The sequence below is a fragment of the Ictalurus furcatus genome, chromosome 25 (genome assembly GCF_023375685.1).
Source record: "Ictalurus furcatus strain D&B chromosome 25, Billie_1.0, whole genome shotgun sequence".
NCBI classification, from domain to species: Eukaryota; Metazoa; Chordata; class Actinopteri; order Siluriformes; family Ictaluridae; genus Ictalurus; species Ictalurus furcatus.
The window spans coordinates 1,179,193-1,201,380 of record NC_071279.1 but is presented as its reverse complement, the minus strand read 5'-3'; the positions used below and the strand labels follow the sequence as shown (position 1 = coordinate 1,201,380).

At 39.8% G+C, this 22,188-nt stretch overlaps 1 protein-coding gene across 1 annotated transcript; it reads left to right on the top strand.

Annotated features, from left to right (window-relative positions):
* The first annotated feature begins 15,218 nt into the window (after nucleotides 1-15,218).
* Nucleotides 15,219-17,696, top strand: foxq1b (forkhead box Q1b). Its single transcript, XM_053614256.1, has one exon. The coding sequence runs from the start codon at nucleotides 16,338-16,340 to the stop codon at nucleotides 17,241-17,243; it is 906 nt and encodes a 301-aa protein (XP_053470231.1). The 5' UTR covers nucleotides 15,219-16,337; the 3' UTR covers nucleotides 17,244-17,696.
* The last annotated feature ends 4,492 nt before the right edge of the window (nucleotides 17,697-22,188 follow it).

Sequence of the window (22,188 nt, the reverse complement as noted above, 5' to 3'; positions counted from 1 at the left end):
CACAGAAAACCAGAAAGTAGCTACAGGGCGAAAGACATTTGCTCAGAAGGTGAAGGTTTTCATGCATATATAACCTCCTTCAAATTCAAAAGAGTTGTCTTTTATCAGTACAGCATGTGAAGTTAGTCCAAAGAAGGAACATCAAGCAAATATAACCACTTTGAATTGTCACTGTTGGTTGAAAGGTAAGTGTTGTCAGTTGTGTTAGTTGCTTGTCTAGACCATTGTAAACATGAAACTTCATGTAAGTGGATCTTTTCATATTGTAGCTGAATACCCCTGCACAACATTTTAACAAGTTAGTCAACAGGGTTTATTTCTTTCCCCGACAGAACCAAGAGGCCATTTGTCATCTTTAAAATATGATTAAGAGTACTTAATGTCCTGCATGTTTTTCCTTCCAAACATACTTTAATTTTTGTCCCACAATATTATTCATGGCCCTTCACTCAGGTGTGACCTGTGAAGGCAGTGATGAGCTGCTTTTTCCTGCTGTAGTTGAGGTAAAACGCTTTATCCAAATACAGACTTTCGGATAGAGAAAATACAGATAAGTGGTAATTATGGTGAGAACGGGTTAAGGCCAGGCAGATGTTTAAAGGTGAAAGGTTAATATTAAATTCAAGAGGTTTTGAACACAACATCTGCACAACATCGTGAAGTAGACTGTCAGATAAATGACAATAAAGATACACCACTATGTACAAAAGATGATTTACTTTAAACTTGTATTTTCAAAACAAGGAATTAGATAAACACACTCACATATCTATCTAAACTAAACTAAACCAGCTTTACCTAACCTTTTTTTTTTTACATTAAAATTAATTTACTATTTTTACCTGCTACTGTATATTTGCTTCCTAAACACATCCTTTGTTGCTTTTTTTTTTTTTTTTTTTTTTTTTTTTTTACAATTATGTAAATGGTTAATGGTAAATGGCGCACTTATATAGTGCTTTTATCCAAAGCGCTTTACACTGTGTCTCATTCACCCATTCACACACACACACACACACACACACACACACACACACACACACACCAATGGTAGCAGAGCCGCCATGCAAGGCGCTAACTTGCCATCAGGAGCAACTTGGGGTTCAGTCACTTGCCCAAGGACACTTCGGCATGTGGAGTCACATGGGCCGGGAATCGAACCGCCAACTCTACGATTAGTGGACGACCCGCTCTACCAGCCGCCCCTATGTTACATTAGGTGATGAGTTACATTAGGTATTATTACACCTATGTTACATTAGGTGATTATTTACATTAGGTATTATTACATCTATGTTACATTAGGTGATGAGTTACATTAGGTATTATTACACCTATGTTACATTAGGTGATGAGTTACATTAGGTATTATTACACCTATGTTACATTAGGTGATGAGTTACATTAGGTATTATTACACCTATGTTACATTAGGTGATGAGTTACATTAGGTATTATTACACCTATGTTACATTAGGTGATTAGTTACATTAGGTATTATTACATCTATGTTACATTAGGTGATTAGTTACATTAGGTATTATTACATCTATGTTCCATTAGGTGATGAGTTACATTAGGTATTATTACATCTATGTTACATTAGGTGATTATTTACATTAGGTATTATTACATCTATGTTACATTAGGTGATGAGTTACATTAGGTATTATTACATCTATGTTACATTAGGTGATGAGTTACATTAGGTATTATTACACCTATGTTACATTAGGTGATGAGTTACATTAGGTATTATTACACCTATGTTACATTAGGTGATGAGTTACATTAGGTATTATTACACCTATGTTACATTAGGTGATGAGTTACATTAGGTATTATTACACCTATGTTACATTAGGTGATTAGTTACATTAGGTATTATTACATCTATGTTACATTAGGTGATTAGTTACATTAGGTATTATTACATCTATGTTCCATTAGGTGATGAGTTACATTAGGTATTATTACACCTATGTTACATTAGGTGATTAGTTACATTAGGTATTATTACATCTATGTTACATTAGGTGATTAGTTACATTAGGTATTATTACATCTATGTTACATTAGGTGATTAGTTACATTAGGTATTATTACATCTATGTTACATTAGGTGATTAGTTACATTAGGTATTATTACATCTATGTTCCATTAGGTGATGAGTTACATTAGGTATTATTACATCTATGTTACATTAGGTGATGAGTTACATTAGGTATTATTACATCTATGTTACATTAGGTGATGAGTTACATTAGGTATTATTACATCTATGTTACATTAGGTGATTAGTTACATTAGGTATTATTACATCTATGTTACATTAGGTGATTTCAACCTTCTAGTTGAAAACATTGGATTTGAAGCAGGCATACTCAAATTGTTTTGTCTCTTCACTAGATTGTTTGAGGGGAAAAATCCAAAGTCTGATGAGATTTCCCAACACTCCAAGAATGATTGAACATTTTGTGACTGCAGCTACAGACACCCACAAAGATAAGGTATCAAAATCTGTACTGTCAGGCCTGTTTATTTATTGTGAGTTCATCACTTTTAGATTATCCTTATACTTACCTCTCATTTACTGAAAGAAGAGGCAGTCAGGACGTCACGTTAGGGTGAAGTTCACATGTATGAAGCGTTTCACCTGGAGACCTGTATAATTCCCCGTTTGCTAAATGAGGTTTCAATTCCGCTGAGTGTTTAGGGCATGAATTCTCATGCTCTATTCACTGTGCTACTACTGTGTGCTTATTCATTTATCAAATCTTTTTAAACTGAAACAGACACGATTCTCCTGCTACCAAAGTAAACAACACACACACTAAACTTGGCCAGCCTTTATTGTCTCTAATGTTTTTTCCTCACAGTGTTTTGTGTGGTACTGAGTGTTTGATGTTATCTGATTTGCCATGTTTTTAATTTAGTTTTTGAAGATGTGCTTTCAATTTCAGTTCATTTGTATTACAGAATTTGACAGAAAGACTAATTAGTGTCTCAGTTTATTACATAACTGCTTATATACATACATATATGCATGTAGCAGCTTGCACAAATATGCACCCCCCTTTCACTGTTCTTTATGGTAAATGGTGAACTTATATACAGTAGTGCTTTTATCCAAAGTGCTTTCCACTGTGCCTTATACACCCATTCACACACACTCACACACCAATGGTAGCAGAGCTGCCATGCAAGGTGCTAACTTGCCATCGGGAGCAACTTGGGGTTCAGTGTCTTGCCCAAGGACACTTCGGCATGTGGAGTCACGTGGCCCGGGAATCGAAATGCCAACCCTGTGATTAGTGTACAACCCGCTCTACCACCTGTAGTGTTACAAACTGGAACTGAAATGTATTTAATTAGGGTTATATGTCATGAACGTTATGAAATGCACTTATGTACGATCGTGTACAAATAAAAAGCTACAGGTTTTCAACAATTCTTCAACTCCTAAATTAGTTCTGGATCAACCAGTTGCCATCGTAAGCCACTTTTAGTTGAATGGAGTTCTGTGTGCAATTAAAGTGTCACATGATTTAAAAATAAAGAGACCTCAGACTTTGTTGGAGAACATATTGAATTCTCTATTGATAAATACATCCTGGTTCACTAGGACATGGACTAAGAATACTACCAGTCTAAATACTCTGTTGGGGAGGTAATATAGCAAGAAAAGCACACAGACCACATCATTATTTTTCTTTCAAACATCATGAAGACCAATGAACTGTCAAATCAAGTAAAAAAAACAAAAACGTAAAAGAGCAATCAGGGTTGATGGATCGATGGTGAATTACGCTATGAGGACATATTACTCCAATTTCTGCTCACTGCATCTGTAAATCCCCTGTTTTTCTGTCTCACTTCCTCCTCCTAATGATTTGGGCAAATAGGAAAGATTAAAAGCAGATCAATAAGAGATTGTAATAACCAACAACAACATCTGCCAGCACTCCAGTGTCCCTAACTACCTTCTTATGAATCAGCTTTATGTAACAGCCAATCTTCTTGTAAGAAAAACTTAAACCTAGACCTTAATCCTTAAACGGGTAACACGTTCGTTTAAAGTTTAGTAATAAACTATTTATAAGCAAGTATAACATTACTAATTAAAGATTGATTGCAAAAACTTAATATATTTAAAATGGATATGTGAAAGGTTGGGCAGTTTTTCTCAACTCATAGGAACTCGCTGCCTTGCAGTGGTTCAGGTTTTCTTTCTTCTCAGCACACCTGATTATGTTTACGAAGGGCTTCTTAGTTCATTATCAAGCTGTCGAGGAGCGCTGGGAGCAGAGGAAGCTGAATCCATGCAAGGCAGTAGCACCCTAGGACTGGAGTTGTGGTCTACTAAGATCACTTTATTTCATGTCACAAAGCTTACGTTTAAAGTTGTGCAACATCTGTGAAGCAAGTTGGTTTCCCATGTCAGAAAACATGCCTCTGGCTATTACATACTGCTAACACTGTAGACTCCTTCCAAAAAAAAAAAAAAAAAAAAAAAGCTAAATAAATTATTCTCACAGAAAATGTCACCATACCAACAATTACACACATGTTAAATTTGATGTTGAGTGTCCAATATACAAGGCCCTGTGTTGTTACCAGAAATGATAACATATTAAACCTTACGGCCGGAACTACTCTCCCACCTGCTGTTATAGAAACACCATTTGAACAACCAGAATTGGGAATTCACCAGTGCTGCAGTGAAACGCATTATATAAAATGTAATTTAACTTAATAAAATGCATATTTATTAGTGTCCTTAACTAATAATTAATCTTAGACAAAGTAAACTGTGTGTTCCTATGTCGTAAATAAAAATAAATAATTAACAAACCTTTCATTAATGTGTAGCTTAATGTTTTTCTCAAAGAAAATATCTGTTTTATTGGATGAAATATGACCAGTTATACAAGGAGACATATATAAATAAAGCATATCCTATAAAGAATGGTAGGCTACTGTACAAATAATATTTAGTCAAGGACAGAGGCTGCATCTAAAACCACACATTACAAAAGACAACTTCAAAATAGTACATCATTAAAGTTGAGCAAAATGCAGCACAAAATTTGCCACAAAAGTTTTTAAGAACCCAGAAACTTTTTCAGGAATTTATCCACATTTCTACCGGAAGAACCAGACCCAATTAAGTTCCTACTCCAGAGTAGGTCATTTCTGCAGACCAGGAGCTACTGATGCAGAAGTTGCCATGTTTAACATCACTGATTGGGTGTCTCGATGGAGCAGAGAGTAGCATTTCCACCTCACACCTGGTTCTGTGTGGAGTTTTCCATGTTCTCCTCATGGTCATGTGGGTTTCCTCTGGGTTCTCTGGTTTCTTCACATACAGGTTTCACATACAGATTGTCTATGCTAAATTGCCCCCAGGTGGAACAGAGTGTGTGAATATGTGTGTGCTGGTGGGTGTTTGGACATCAAGTCAAGTCAAGTGGGTTTTTCTTGTCCTTTCTCTATATAGCTCGTATACATTGGAATGAACTTATGTACGCAAGACTACATGAAGTGAAAATACACAACAGTGTGAGACGAGTGCAAAAACAATAAATACACAGAACAGGACAATACATACACAGGACAGTAAATACACAGGACAATAGATCCACAGAACATGGACTGTAAACTGTAAGCTGTTGTGTAATGTAGCAGCACAAGTATAGCAGTCATACTGGCAGAAAAAAACGAGTTCCATAGTATAAAGTGATTGATGCAGCTATGTAAAGTGCGGTGTGCAGTAGTACTGAGTCTTACTGGGTCACTGCATGTCCAGTGGTATGACTCATACTGGGTGAGGTGTTCGGCTAGCCCAGGTGAGCGTTGGGACGCAGCAGGGCGTTGAGTATTCTGACTGCTTCAGGGAAGAAACTGTTGCGGAGTCTACTGGTGGTGGCACGGATGCTCCTGTACCTTCTGCCAGATGGCAGGAGAGTGAACAGTCCATGAGAAGTGTGAGAGGGGTCACCCGAAATACTGATGGCTTTGCGGATGCAGCGGTTGTTGAAGAAGGTGTCGATGGTGGGTAGAGAGACCCCGATGATCTTTTCAACTGTTCTCACAATTCGCTGTAGGGTCTTGCGATCGGAGGCCGTGCAGTTCCCGTACCACATGGTGAGACAGCTGGTCAGGATGCTCTCTACTGTCCCGCTGTAGAAGGAGGTGAGGATGGGAGGGGGGGAGTAAGTGGAGACTCAAAAATGTTACAGGATTGTATTCTATACATGATTCTAGTGGCACAATGCTGACAGAAATTAGACTCTGAAAATTGACTCAGAAGATTCCAGAATCAAGGCTACATGTAGACAAATGTAGAAGATTTAAAGGTTCTTCAGTTGTCTCTCTGGCAGAACCCTTAGGTTCTATGTAAAATCCAACAACTGAGAATTTCCCTTTGATCAAGGGTCCCAAATAGAACCTTTCTAGGAGGCTAAGGGAAACCTTGACTATCCTTGAAGAACCCATGAAGGGTTGTTTATTCTTCTCAGTATATAGATACATAAGTACTAATTTGGTATCGTTTTGTATGGTACTATGGGGTTTGAGACAGAGCCTGTCTGACTGAGACTTGCTTCTGTAGGCCTAATTGTTGTCTCATTCTCCAGAATGCACGCATTTGCCGGGTGGAGTGTGGCGTGCGAAGCACTGCACGTCAAAAGCATGAGTCTGTGGATCTGATTTCATCTTTTGAAACAAGAAGAAAAAAAAAAAGCCCAAAAAGCTACAGAGCAGCTGTTGACATTTGCTGTTCAGGGTTGCCTGATTGGATCAAGTATTTTTCTACATAATAAAAGTTTTTAATCAGTCTCTTTTACTAAAAGCTATAGGTGTAATGAATGTAATTTAGATGTAATTTTTTTAAAATGACCTTTTTGGATCTGGTGAAGGGACAGGGCTGTCTGTCATTTCATTGGAGGTGGGGTCTCATCAGCCAGTAAGGTCATCAGATATTTTCCAAAATATGTTTTATTCTCGGAGCTGCATTCTAGGTGGATATAGCGTGTGAGGAATTGAGATAAAGGGTGAGAAAGTGTCTGAAGCTGCATGCTATAGCTATTGTCGAAGCTGTAGAGTCTAATAACTTCTACTGTATAGACTATCCTCTGACTGCCTATTATAGCAACACACACAAAGACATTCCTTAGTACAGAATCTCTCTCCCTTTCACACAGACACAGACACACACACACACACACAACCTCTCCATGACCTCTGTTCCTGCATGTATCAGCTAAGAACTTTCAATGTGGTGCAGGTGAACACAGTGAGGACAGACTTGTTTTTAACAGACACGGTTTAAACTGACCTGTGTGTACTCATGCAAGAGGAATTTTAAATGCTCTATCATACAGCCAAACCTTAAGCATGAATTGTTCTAAAGCTATGCTTTGCATACCAGACTGAAAGACTCAACTGGATTTCAATTGGTAGTTCAATTTTAGATCAACAATAACAAGAACGTCCCAGATGACACACCACGATCATTCTATCTAGGCCATTTTTTATTATTTTTTACAAAAGAAAAGAAAAGAAATAAAACCAAATGTATTATATTACATAGCTTATTTTTTACGCCAATCTGAGATTCAAATCAGATGAAAATTAATCTGTCGAAAATATACTTTAATAGAAGAATCTTTGCATTAACATAAACGTAAATTGTTGTATTTCATTAAAGTATAAGTGATTAAATAGACATTAATTGTGATTAAATAGCCAGTAATTAAATAGACACTACTGTGCATAGTACAAATCTATTCTTCAAGAAATCAAGTATTTTTAATATACTGTATATATTTGTTTTACATTTGTTATATTTTAAAACACACAGGCCAGACTTTCAAATAGTTATTATCGTAACTATAACATAACAGCCGTCCCAAGAAACATTTTAGAGTGTTACGTTTTAGAAAATAAGCTCTACAATGATTTATAGTTTAATGTGGAGAAATGAAATCCTCTACAAAATACTTCTACATCACAAGCCAAGTGCTGGAAACCATATGGGCACTTTTTATGTGGTTGGATAATTACAGGAGGTGTTGAATCTTGTGTTAGAGTGGAGAAAACAATGTTGTGCAGTGCAGTTTCACTGCATTACAACTACATCGCTGCTAACATGATATTTTTTTTTTTTGTAGTTTCTAAAATTACCAGTCTCGAATGCACTCAAGGAACAGTAAACAAGCCATCTTTATTTTGGGCTTATTGGTGGAAAAATATGTCTAGTATCCAACAGTGTACAATAATTTTAGTTTGGATCTTTAACAAATACAGAGTTGGGTGTCACAAGATGTCTGTCTCCCATCAAACACACAGACACACACTTACTGTACATACACAAACACGTATCAAATACGAAAGTAGGAACACAAATATTACAAACAAACAGGAAGCTGGGAAAAGTTTAAGGAATTTATTGAGAGAGAGCGATAAAGAGTAATAAACCTAGCCACGCATAAAACAGGTGCAGTAGCTCTCACAGAAACTCTATTTCGGGCAGGTGTGTGTTTGGATAAAGGATGTAATTAAATGGAAAACTTTCTCTGACTCGCACAAACAAAGCTGTATTACCACCCACCGCCGGTTGGCCAGAATGTTTTGTTGTTTTGTTTTGTTACTCCATAATCAAAATATTTTCCACAGCTTTAAGCTTAGCTGTATACTCACCAGTCACTTTAATAGGAACACCTGTACCCCTGCTCATTCATGCAATTATCCAATCAACCAATCATGTGGCAGAAGTGTAATGCATAAAATCATGCAGATACAGGTCAAGAGCTTCACATAAAATATCCAACTGGGGAAAGAATATGATCTCTGTAATTGGCTGTAGCGTGTCTCAACAAAACTACACAATTAAAGACTGTCAGAAGACCAGGTAGCATTTTTGCAATCTTCAACTGTCCAGTTTCTGTGAGTCTATCCTTCAGATTTAGCCTCGGATCCCTGTTTTTGGCTGACAGGAGTGGAACCTGATGTGGTCTTCTGCTGTTGCAGCCCATTTGCCTCAAGCTTTGGCAGGTTGTGTGTTCTGAGATACTTTTCTGCTCACCACTGTTGTAAAGGGTGGTTATTTAAGTTACTCTAGCCTTCCTGTCGATTAAAACCAGTTTGGTCATTCTCCTCAGACCTCTCTCATAAACAAGGTGTTTCTGAGCATTTTTACCATCTTGAATAAACTCCATAGACTGTTGTGTGTAAAAGTCCCAGGAGATCAGCAATTTCTGAAATACTCAAAACAGGCTGTCTGGCACCAACAACCGTGCCACGGCCAAAGTTGCTGAGATCATATTTTTCCTCCATTCTGATGTTTGATGTGAACACTAACTGAGGTTCTTGACCTGTATCTGCAAGACTTTATGCACTGCACTGCTGCCACGTGATTGGCTGACTGGAGAATGTGCACAATATACAGCTGTTTCTATTAAAGTGGCTGGCTGGGGTATATCAGCATATTTCAAGGGTTGACTGCAATACTACATATACATATATAAACAAATTACATCCAGGTTCCATCCATCCATCCATCTTCTATACCGCTTATCCTTCCTTCAGGGTCACGGGGAACCTGGAGCCTATCCCAGGGAGCATCGGGCACAAGGCGGGGTACACCTTGGAGAGGGTGCCAATCCATCGCAGGGCACAATCACATACACATTCACACACCCATTCTACATCCAGGTTGTATTTTTTTTTTAAAATAAGAAATAAAAAACTTAACCAGAGAGAGAAGGAAAAAAATCACTTTAAAGAAAAATAAAAAATTACAATGTAATAAAAATGATGGCTGCTTAATTTTAATCTGCACTGATGTCTCAAACCCAAAATAGGCATCATGACAGAAATGTGAAGGCTGCTGTCATGGCAGACACATCCAAATGCCAAAAGGTCAAATCAGAAGTAAATAATACAGGCTCAAACAGCCACACTTGGATAAGATCAGATGTTGAATTTTGCATGCACTGTCTCGTTACACGTTTGTTTAAGAAGCTTATCTGGAAGAGTTACTAGGAAAAAGAAGACTCTTAATAGGAATGTTTTCACCTATTTTTCACCTGAATGTCCTCTTTAATAAAGTAAAAGAACAGATGCCTGGGATAGAAGATTATTGTGTAAAAGCAATGTTGCTTTTGCGTGGTTTGAAAAGATGGGAACAACATGATCATCCATGCCAAAGCCATCACTGACAAATTCTCAATTCACTCCATTGCCTAACTACAATCTAAACACCATGCTTTCTTTGGTAAAATTATACTCTTTGTGGGCTATGAGAGAAAATATGTATGTTTGAGTTGCAAAGCACACAACAAAATAGATACTCATTGTGATTCTTCATGTGGAACAAGCAATCTATGCCATTCTATCCTCCTTGCTATAAAAGCTGGATGTTTTGTTCCTCTGCCCCAGAAACAGGTAGAATAAGAGCTCATACACAAAGCAAAGTTCTGGATACCAACATCAGAAAATAACAAAGGATGGTATAAATCTGTTCACCAAATGAGTAACTGTTAATCTTACCTGTACAGATGTAACTGGATTCAGTACAATTCGTTTTCACTGCACTACCAGATGTTTGTACAAGTTCTCAGAGTAAAGAGATACCAGGCTCCAGATACCAGAATCAAAGTGGTGCAGTTAGATCTATGTTTCTTATTTAATCTGAGATTTACAGGCTTATAAATTTCAGCTCAACTCATATCATGTAACGTACCTCCTTTACTACATTTGTCAGTCATTAAACATGCTTATACATTTTCAAAAGTACAGTTGAGACATGCTTTAAATGTCAGTGTCAAGTTTGATTGAGGGTTTAGGCTGCTGGAAGTCATTTTGTTTGGGAAAGGGAAGGGAAATGACTAAACACAGAGCAGAAACTCAATATGACTAAAGTGGTCTGGAGCTGTTCTTCAGGCCAAATGTCCAGATTTGTATTTGTTTTAGTTATGGCGGGGAAATCAGAAGCAGCTGAGGCATTTGCATGCAGGCAGGATTATTCAGATGCATTGTAATTGCTCAACAAAATGTGGTCAGCTTTGTACATCAGGATGTGATTTATTACAGAATGATTCATGAAAGGAATGACTGAAATAGATCCTAAGTCGCATTGTTTATAAGAGCGTTTGACAGCTGAACGTGTACTGTTTATAAATGTTCTGGACTGAATGTTCTTTTAGGATGTGTAGTCCAGAGGTGTAGTGTCACTCAGATCAGCATATACAGTCACGTGGAAAAAAAAAAAAAAAAAGTACACCCCATGGAAATTGTTGGCTTTTATGACATATTTGGACAAGCAAATATTTGATCATATTTAAAACAGTGCCTATTGATAAAGGTGAGATACTTGAACAAAACCACAAGGAAAATGAGCTTTTTCAATCATTTATTCAACAGAAATATCAATAGATGTGATATTCTTCTGTGGAAAAAGCCTCAGTGCCTCAGAGGCCTCAGATGCTAGTATTGCTTCCTTTAGCAGAAATAACTTCTTGTAGGTGTTCTGTATACTTGTCCACCAGTCTTGCTGGAATTCTTGACCACTCGTCCATGCAATATTCTTTCAGTTGTAAGATGTTTGAGGGTTTTCTTGCATGTTCTGCACGTTTCACATCCCCCCACAACATCTCAATGGGATTCAAATCCAGGCTTTGACTCGGCCGTTCCATAACCCTACATTTCTTCTTTCTGAGCCGTTCCTTGGTGGATTTGCTCGTGTGCTTAGGATCATTATTCTGTTGAAAGGTCCACTTTCAGTTCAACTTCAACTTTTGGGCAGATGGCCTCACATTATCTTCAAGCACTCTTTGATACCAATGAATGCAAGCTGTCCAGTCCCTGAGGCAGCGAATTTTTTATTTTTCCTCCATGTACAGAAATAGCTCTCGAAAAAGCCAAACTCACTGATAGCCCATGAGCTAGCTGGCTATCTAGTGCACAATAGCTGGTACATTCCTGTTACAGGTGTATCTGGTGAGATTGACTTCCCTTCTACTTTTTCATCTTCATCTGACAAGATGTCATGTTTTAAGTCATAAGTTATATTAAAGAAAAATGGTGTTTTTTCCCCTTCGAGTGTTTTCCCCTCTCCAACTTGACTACAAAACGAGCTGATTTGGTTATAATATTTTATTCCTACCTCTAATTTCCCTGTTTATTTTTATTGGCTCTCTGTGTCTGAGTTACAGCCACAAGTTGCCAAGACTTGTTCGCCTGCTTAACAAACCTGATAAAATTCCTACCGCTAATGAAAGTGGATTCATGTGAAAAGAAAATAGTACTGGATTGTACAAAGTGAAAAAAAAATTAAAAACCTGTAAAAACTTAGAATCTTCCTACTTACTTGGTAACTCTCTTGGCATCATGAAATAAACCAGTGCCAGTCATTAAATTAAGGTGATTTTAATGAAACAAAGATGAGTTCATACCTCCACCTTGATTATAAAACACCCAGCGGGTTCACTGGCTGATTCTGTGGTTTTATTGTGTGCTTTTGATTGTGTGTTGCACCCACAAGTTGCAGAGGCTTGTTTGCTTGCCCGATGAACCTAGTAAAATTCACACTGCTAAAGAAAATAGGTTCACATGGAAAAAAATAGGCTGCATGTACAGTAGGTGTGGCACTGAAGACATTTTAATGATTATCACTTGCCTCATGTCACGCGAGGAACTCAACTAACTTTGCATGACCTTTTACAGCAACCTCACCTACTGTATGTATATAACCTTTGGAAAGGATATAAACAAAAGTTGAGAGAGAATTAGTAAGGAGTGAGAAATGTTTTTTTTTTTAAACCCTACTGGCCATGCAGTCTATAGGGTCGATGCCATGATTTAGGACACTGCTGAGGAGTTTAGAGCTATTTGGAATTGACTGAGTGAATAAGAACAAGACAAGCATAGTGGGCTATTATCAAACATGTTGGTATGCTATTGCAGAAGCTTCAGGTATTTTTATATCACATTTGGTGCTTGTTGAAGTTGAAAATAAGGGTCTGTAGATTGTATTTGAAGATAGTGAAGGAGTCTAAGGTGTTTATATAAGCATTCACTTATTCGAACCACTTTATTCTGGCCAGGGTCATGGTGAATCCACAGCCTATCCCAGGAACACTTGGCGTGAGGTGGGAATACATCCTGAGTGAGATGCCAGTCCATGATTAGGGGCAAATTAGTGTACCCAATTCACCTACTGGCATGTTTTAGGGCATGGGAAGAAAACTTGAGAAACTAGACGAATCCCACATGGACACAGGGTAAACTTTCCAAACTCCATACAGTCGCAGAGCTCAGCTGATCCTGGAGTTGTGAGGTGGAAATGCTACCGGCTAACCAGGGCATGTTGATTCCTCTTCTAACACACTCAGAATCATACCTAATTAGCTACTGACATAAATCATGTATAGTGTTAAACTCTGTAATGTTGCCCTACAGAACAGAAGTCTCCTACCCTGATCTAGACTCCTAAGTCATTCATTTTGAAGCGATTAAATAGAGAGACAGTAATTGTCTGACCTGTCAGTGACCTTTTGCTCACCTATACCATGAGAATGGCTCCTCCCTTTAGACGTGTTCTCAACTGCACGCATAGCTTTTCAGTCTGGCAGCCATCCAAAGTACACGATGGCCGCTTTCCAAAAAAGCATGCCCAAATTCTATGCACTTTCATGCTAACAAGTAATAAATATGCAAGCATTAAACTACATGGTGAAGTGTTTTTGTGCACTCCTATTTTCATACTAAAACTCTGCAATAACATGTTGCGTAGCATTGCAGGAAGGTAAACGTGCATTTTGACACACGCCCGTTGTCTTATCGATGGTTTCCCATTTTTTTATATGTCAACAATCTCTACTCAGCAGTAGTGAATTTCCTCACCTCAGATTGACACAATGATTTACTCATACACTTATCACAAAGTCAGGATGGTTTTGTTGGTCCTTCTAGGAGAACCCTGAAAAGTTCTATACAGAAGCCTATGGCTAGAGTATTTCCTAAAAGAGGGTTAGTAGAACTTTTAAAAAAAGATTTTAAAAAGATGACCTATTGTATTTAACAGTATACTGGGTGCCCCGGTCCCAGAATGGCAGTAGTCCAGCTTGCTGCTTTTCTTGCTCGAACAAACACCCATAAAACTCGTAAATAACTGGTGAGTTGCATCAGTAGACTTTATCAAACTATGCTTGGCTTCAGAATTTTGGGAACCCTGTTCTACACCTTCTTTTTAGACATGATCATAAAGAGTCGAAACTCTAATAGTCTAATAGAACTTAAATAGTAACTGAATACTAACTGAGTATAAATACTGCTGACTGAACACATCATTCATTCATCTTTTGCAACTTCTTAATCCTGATTAAGGCCCCATTAACACACTCTTTCATACCTAGGAGCAGTTTAAAGATGTAAGCAAACCCATGCAAACCAGAAACATGAGAAACTTCTTATAGTAACCAAAGGACTGAACCCAGAACTTAATAAACACACTCACTTACTTTTAGTAACCATTTTATTCTGATCAGGGTCACGGTGGATCCGGAGTTTATCCTGGGAACACTGGTTGTGAGGTGGGAATACACACTGAATGAGATGCCAGTCCATTGCAGAGCAACATGCACATACATTCACACACTGATTCTCAGACTGATTCACTTCTAGGGGCAATTTATATTTGAGATGGGAGGAAACCAAAGAACCCGGATGGGCACGGCACCAGAGAACATGCACAGAAACTCCACACAGACAGTAACCTGAGCTCCAGTAAAAGATTGAACTCTGTGCCTCCACACTTCCATACAGTTACATTTATATAGCGCTTTTCTAGACACTCAAAGTGCTTTGCATAGTATGGCGGGGGGAAATCTCCTCAACCACCTCTAGTGTGTAGCATAAATCTGGTTGAAGTGACAGCAGCCATAGTGCACAAGGACGCCCACCACACACCAGCTATTAGTGCAGAGGAGAGAGTGATGTAGCCAGTTCAGAGATGGAGATTATTAGGGGGCCATGATAGAGAAGGGCCAATGGGGGAATTTCGCCAGGACACCGGGGTTATACCCCTACTCTTTTAAGATAAATGTCTTGGGATTTTTAATGACCACAGAGAATCAGGACCTCGGTTTAACGTCTCATCCGAAAGTCGGTGCTGTTTTTACAGTATAGTGTCCCCGTCACTATACTGGGGCATTACGCCCCACACAGACCACAGGGTGAGCACCGCCTGCTGGCCTCACTAACACCACGTCCAGCAGCAACCTTAGTTTTCCCCAGGAGGTCTCGAATCCAGATACTCGCCAAACTCAACCATGCTAAGTTTCAGTGGGAAACCAGGTGAGAACTGCAGGGAGATATGTCTCTGGCCATATATATACATACACACAGTGTATATAAGCTAAGGATGGCTTGGGATGACCTGTGCAGAGTGGACTCCCACCTTGCGTCCAGTGTGTCCAGATGCATAACTGAGATAGATGTCATATCCAGGGGCTTTTCTTGGTGGTAAAAGCATTTGCTTAGGGCCTCTAGACCACCAGGGGGCCCTATAATTTTAAAATGGATACGCAAAAAACAAAAACAATAATTTGGGGAAATGCTTTAAGTATCATGCAGACACCCTGGACAGGGTACCAATCCATCACAGGGCACAATCACACACTCTGGGCATGCCAATCAGCCTACAATACATGTGTTTGGACTGGTAGAGGAAACCAGGGTACCTGGAGGAAAACCCCAGGGCACAAGGAGAACATACAAGCTCTGCAAACACAGGGCCATAGCAGGAATCAAACCCGCAACCCTGGAGGCGTGACGCGAATGTGCTAACCACTAAGCCAAATGTTTTTACCTCATCCAAGACAATGAGGTATTAACCCTTTGAAGTCTTAAAAGGAATTTAAACCTTTTGCCATATATTTTGTTTTGCTGTATTAAACCACCTTAAAATGTTTTTAACTCAAATATTTGGTATCATTTTAGTTTCTATCACCTATAATAAATTAATTACTTGATTGGAGTCTATCTTCAAACACTGTTTATAATAATTAATCACTCTGTCTCTCTCTCTCTCTCACACACACACACACACACACACACACACACACACACACGTTTACAGCAGGTGAAGACGGCGTAATTCATTACGTTTTAAACAAGACCCGCCCCTGTAGGTTGGCCTGCGGCGGTTATTATATTTAACAAGCTGCTGCAGTAGCGCTCAGTTCTCCCATGAGGACTTTCCTGCAGAGGACGAGGGACATTATTGTGTTAGTTTATTGAGCATCTCGCTCTGAAGTGCAACAAGAAAAACATGAAGCTGGAAGTTTTCTCCACCCCTCGCATCTCGGAGAAGGACCCGCTCGGTGAGGCTGAAGTGAACTCTCCGCTGTGCGCCGAAGAGGAGCTGGGCTCGGACGGAGACTGCGCGGCTAACAGCCCGGCCCCCGCGGCGCGCGTTTCCGGCGGCACGGTCAAGCCGTACACACGCAGGCCCAAGCCTCCCTACTCGTACATCGCCCTCATCGCGATGGCCATTCGAGACTCGGCCACGGGCCGCCTCACACTGGCCGAGATAAACGACTACTTGATGAAAAAATTCCCCTTTTTCCGCGGCAGCTACACCGGCTGGCGGAACTCCGTGCGGCACAACTTGTCGCTGAACGACTGCTTTCTGAAAGTGCTGCGGGATCCGTCGCGCCCCTGGGGCAAGGACAACTACTGGATGCTGAACCCGCACAGCGAGTACACCTTTGCGGACGGCGTTTTCCGCCGCAGGAGGAAGCGTATTAGTAACAAACCTCTAAAGGACTTGGAAACGCTCGCTAGGGACACCAGCATGCCTGTGCGCGAAGAGAACACCAGAAACGGCACCAAGTTTTCGAGCTCATTCGCCATCGACAGCATTCTCAGTAAACCATTCAGGTGCCGGGACGAGTCAAAGGAAGGAGTTTCTAGCAGCACTGAGCTAATGTTACCTGCAGTATCTCACTTTATGCCGCTGGTCATGAGTTATCCACTGGCCACTGTACCGTTATTCCATCTCAGCCCCGAAGTCTCACGTGCGCCTCAAGGCGGCAGATGCGACTCCTCGAACTTAACTAAACGCGTGCCTGATTTCCAGAGCCACCTCCAGGATTTGCCACATCCCCACATCCCCCTTTACACTGCACAGGAGGCCCGGTACCACCCCTTCAGAATTGACTCTTTACTTTCCTGAGACACACAATACACCCCAGTGATGTGCACTTTCTCTCTTATATGGTCTGAAAACTGTTAGGGTACTTGCTGTAACTAATATATCCTTCACTATTTCTGTGAACGCACACAGTAAGTCCAAAATCTTCTAAATGTGGCAATGCGTTCACTTGTGTTTACTAATTCCATTTTTTTATTTATCGTAAGCGACTTGAGAAGTGTGGTATGTATTTAAATGTATATAGTTTGTATCAGTGACGTTGTTTGGTCAGAAACCTTTGCTAATGTTAATATGTGGAGATTATTTGTGTGAGCTGCGCTCCACCAGACGGACAGAACTGTATCACTGAAATGTGTGATATTTGCTAATAAAGAAATAAATGTAACCCAGAGAAACGTTAGTGTCTTTTTCAAGTTTGGGTTTGTTACATTGAAGCTGTAATATGACAAGTGTGCCAATAAAGATCTTGAACCATTGCTGAGTGATAGATACCGGATAAATAAGAAGACTAAATGTACACCAGCATCGGGTTTGATCTTCCTCTTTTTCTTCATCATCATCAGAATAATAATAATAATAATAATAATAATAATAATAATAATAATAACTTGATACTTCTGAAATCTATCAAAAATCGTTCATTAGTAGTAGTAGTAGTAGTAGTAGTAGTAGTAGTAGTAGTATCAGCAACAACGTAATGATAATAATAAAATGTCTAATTGCTTTTGTGTCTCTCTGATAGTCTTAATATTTGGGACTTGTGTCGTTTCTAAAACATTTAAATAGTTATTAGTATAGGCTAATCACTTACGATGATTGGTTACGTAGCCTACTCAAAAGGGTGCCTGAGAAACCTCATAGTCCGAGATATGATTTATTATTATTATTATTATTATTATTATTATTATTATTATTATTACTCAAATATAACATTATGAATGGATTATTTAAAAAAAAAAAGTTGCAAGTATTTTAGTGCTGGGCTCCAATAACAAGCATAAATATAAGACAAATAAATGTTCAAGACTATAATTAAAATGTTACCTAGACATAGACTATTCCATGCTTTAACCAGAAGGTCGAAAACGTCTACTTTATTGCCATAATGTCGGAATCATTTAGGAATAAACCATGATGCTCTGTGGTCTGACGAAACATGCTAACTTTAATACTTTGACCATCAACATCAGGGCGGAAATGCAATTTTCAGTTACCTACAGGTTCACTGTGCTCCCTTTAAATAAACTTATGCCATAAATGGAGTAAAGCAAAACCACAGTGTTTCACAGCTCCCTGACATGTTTATTAAAAAGATTCTACTTGATAGCAAAAAAAAAAGGCACCTCTGCACCAACCCTCCTCCTGCAAATCTCACTTTCTCCAAAGTTTGCTCTTGATCGAATGGATCAGATGAGTTTATTTAAGGTAGACCACACCCAGAGGAAGTCCATAAGGGGTAATGGAACAGTTTTGTGCTTCACGGGTATGGTGAGGATCGGGCAAGAGAGAATGATAAGTTTGGATTGCAGACACAGCCTGGGCCTTCATAAAATGCCGATTTACATACTTATGACTGAGAATAAACGATTAGTTAGGATTATTACAATATAGCGATTCAGATTTTACAATAGCAATATTTTAGGTTAAGTTATCCTTTTTTTCGATGTGTTTCCTGCGTTAGTGAAAACAAAACAATCTGCGGGTCTGAAGAGGGCGACATCATGTGTTTTACGCTCAGTGACTTTGTGTCCTTATATGTTTAAACAAACAAATAAATAAATAAAAATATTTAGATATTTATATTTATTTTGTAACTATATAAATTCAGCATAACAAAATGTCGGTTTATATTGGACTTAGTAGAGCGGCCTACTATCACAAGTTGTAAGTTGTAGCCTAATATCTGCTGTTGAGAGACTCCTCCCATATCCAATATTCAGGTGTGATGCTGCGACCTGCAGGTAGACCAGCAAAATAACATACATGATGAGTACTCCATATACACACACCACTCTTGTTCAACGCCTGCCTCCAACAGTTTTATTTCTAGGTTTATTTAATAAGTAAAAAGAAAATGGTGTGCTGGGCTGAGTTATTAATTTTGTGCTCTCCTGTTGATGCTGCTAGTCATGTCATGCTTAAAAGCCAACGGGAATCTAACAACTGTCCTACACAGCCTGTCGAATATTGTAATGATAGCATAGCCACACGAGTTTACAGGATATTTTTGTTGTAATGCATAGCTAATACATTTACATTTACATTTATTCACTTAGCAGACGCTTTTATCCAAAGCGACTTACAAATGAGAAAAATACAAGCAAAGCGGTAGTCCAGTAATACCAGTAGTCTAATAATTAAAAATAAACAAATAAATCAATTTTAAAAACCCATGTGATTTTTATTTTTACCCATCCCAATCCAGAAGTGAGACGTAATGAACTACACTCTTTATAGTTAATAAGGTAAAAAAATTTTTTAAAGATTATCGGTACCTGCGGTATTTCTTTCATTTACGACATCTGACATTTAAAAACTCACTTTGTCCAAACGGAGATGATGATGATGATTGTTGTTGTTGTTATTGTGTTTGCTATTGTTGTTGTTGTTGTTGTTGTTATTTGGTCATGGGGTGCCAAAAGGCTAGAGCACTGAAATGGTTGGCATCATGTAGCCTAATTATGTAGGGGACTAGGTTGCGTCATCGTAGCTCGTCCATAGTTCCTAATACTGAAGTGATTTAATCAAAATGTCTACAGTGCAACATTGGTGATTTAAATCAACCTATGCATTAATCAGCTTGAGACTTAATGAATCACATTGCAGCACCATTCCCATGACAAGCTGCACTGTGCCAAGTTTAGTGGCAGACCCAAGACCCACCACGCACCCTGCTATTCACACCCTGCTACTCACAACCATCATCTGCTACTCACACCCTGCTACCCACATCTGCTACTCACCCCATCACTCACCACTCACACCCATCATCTGCCACTCACACCCTTCACCTGCTACTGACACCTGTCACTCGACACTCACACCCAAGACCTGCCACACATCATCTGCTACTCAGCCCATCACTCACCACTCACACCCATCACCTGCAAATCACACCCATCATCTGCTACTCAGCCCATCACTCACCACTCACACCCATCATCTGCTACTCACCCCATCACTCACCACTCACACCCATCATCTGCCACTCACACCCTTCAACTGCCACTCACACCCATCATCTGCTACTGACACCTGTCACTCAACACTCACACCCAAGACCTGCCACTCACAAACATCATCTGCTACTCAGCCTATCACTCACCACTCACACCTATCACCTGCAAATCACACCCATCATCTGCTACTCTGCCCATCACTCACCACTCACACCCATCATCTGCTACTCACCCCATTACTCACCACTCACACCCATCATCTACTACTCACCCCATCACTCACTACTTGCACCCATCATCTACTACTCACCCCATCACTCATCACTCACATCCATCATCTACTACTCACCCCATCACTCATTACTTGAACCCATCATCTACTACTCACCCCATCACTCATCACTCACATCCATCATCTGCTACTCACCTCATCATTCACCACTCACACCCATCATCCGCTACTCACCTCATCACTCACCACTCACACCCATCATCTACCACTCACACCTGTCACTCAACACTCACACCCAAGACCTGCCACTCACACCCATCATCTGCCACTCACCCCATCACTCAACACTCACACCCAAGACCTGCCACTCACACCCATCATCTGCCACTCACACCCATCGTCTGCCCCTCACCCTATCACTCAACATTCACACGTCTCTAAACACTTTCACCTGTCACTCGCCACACAATTAGGACTCACTCTTACACTTTTAGTTTCATCCTCTAAGTGGATTTAGGTGTTCTGCAATGAGTCTGCAGTGCTGTTTTTCCCAAGCAACGTCCCAAATCAATAACTGGGGAAATTTTGCCATGTTTAGTTTGATGTAACATGCTTACCAAACTCTATCACAGCCCAGTTTCCCAAAAAGCACAGTAGGCTAAAGTCTGGGGTGAAGTGCGTTTTGTCCCTTTTTGTTTTGTTTTGTTTTGTTTTTTTTTGTTTTGGACGCTGCCATGGCGCAGTAGACACTAAACCGGACCGAGTGATGAATGAAATGGGGGGCGGGGGGGGGGGGGGGGGGTCGACTGTAAAGCCCGCCTACCGAGAAAATTGACAGGTTAGTTAGCACAAAGAGAGACCAATCAGGACGCGCTCTGTGTCACTCTCTCACCAGGTCTGTCACTCGCTCTCTCGGTTTCTCCAGAGCCCGTCTATCATTAGAAATGACCATTGAACTCTCTCTCTCTCGCTCGCTCTAAAAAAAAAAAATCGATTTCTGGGATATTGTATTTAATTTGCGGGCGTCAGGGAGCCGCTATTAAAATGCGGGAGACTCCCGGAACTTCCGGGAGAGTTGGGATGTCTGCAAAGATCACGCCATGAACAAGACACATACTGAATAGCAAGTAATATCCTTAAATGAAATTTGCTTTGTGTAAAGTGTGCATTAAAATAGTCCCGTGCGTAAGAGAGCACCGGTGAGTCTTTGTTTAGGTCAGTATCTGTAACTTCAAAGTACAGTAGCGCATAGCTGAGCTTCCTTCAGGCCCACTGGACATCCGGGACTCAGCGGGGGTGGAAGGAGCTCCGCGGGCGACCCGAAAAACTCGATCTGCGAACGTTTCATCCACATCCTCATCGAGCTGCGCGTAGAAACCAGTGCTATTGCGCATTGTATTTCGCAGGCCTTTACTCATTCTCTTAGAAATGTGGTCATAGAGGTTGTGGAGTCTTCCTGAGATACTTTATGCCCTTTGTAGAGACAGGGAATAGAAAACTCCTCAAGGGTTCTTTGGATAGTTAAATGTTCTTATCTTTCTAAAAGAATGATAAT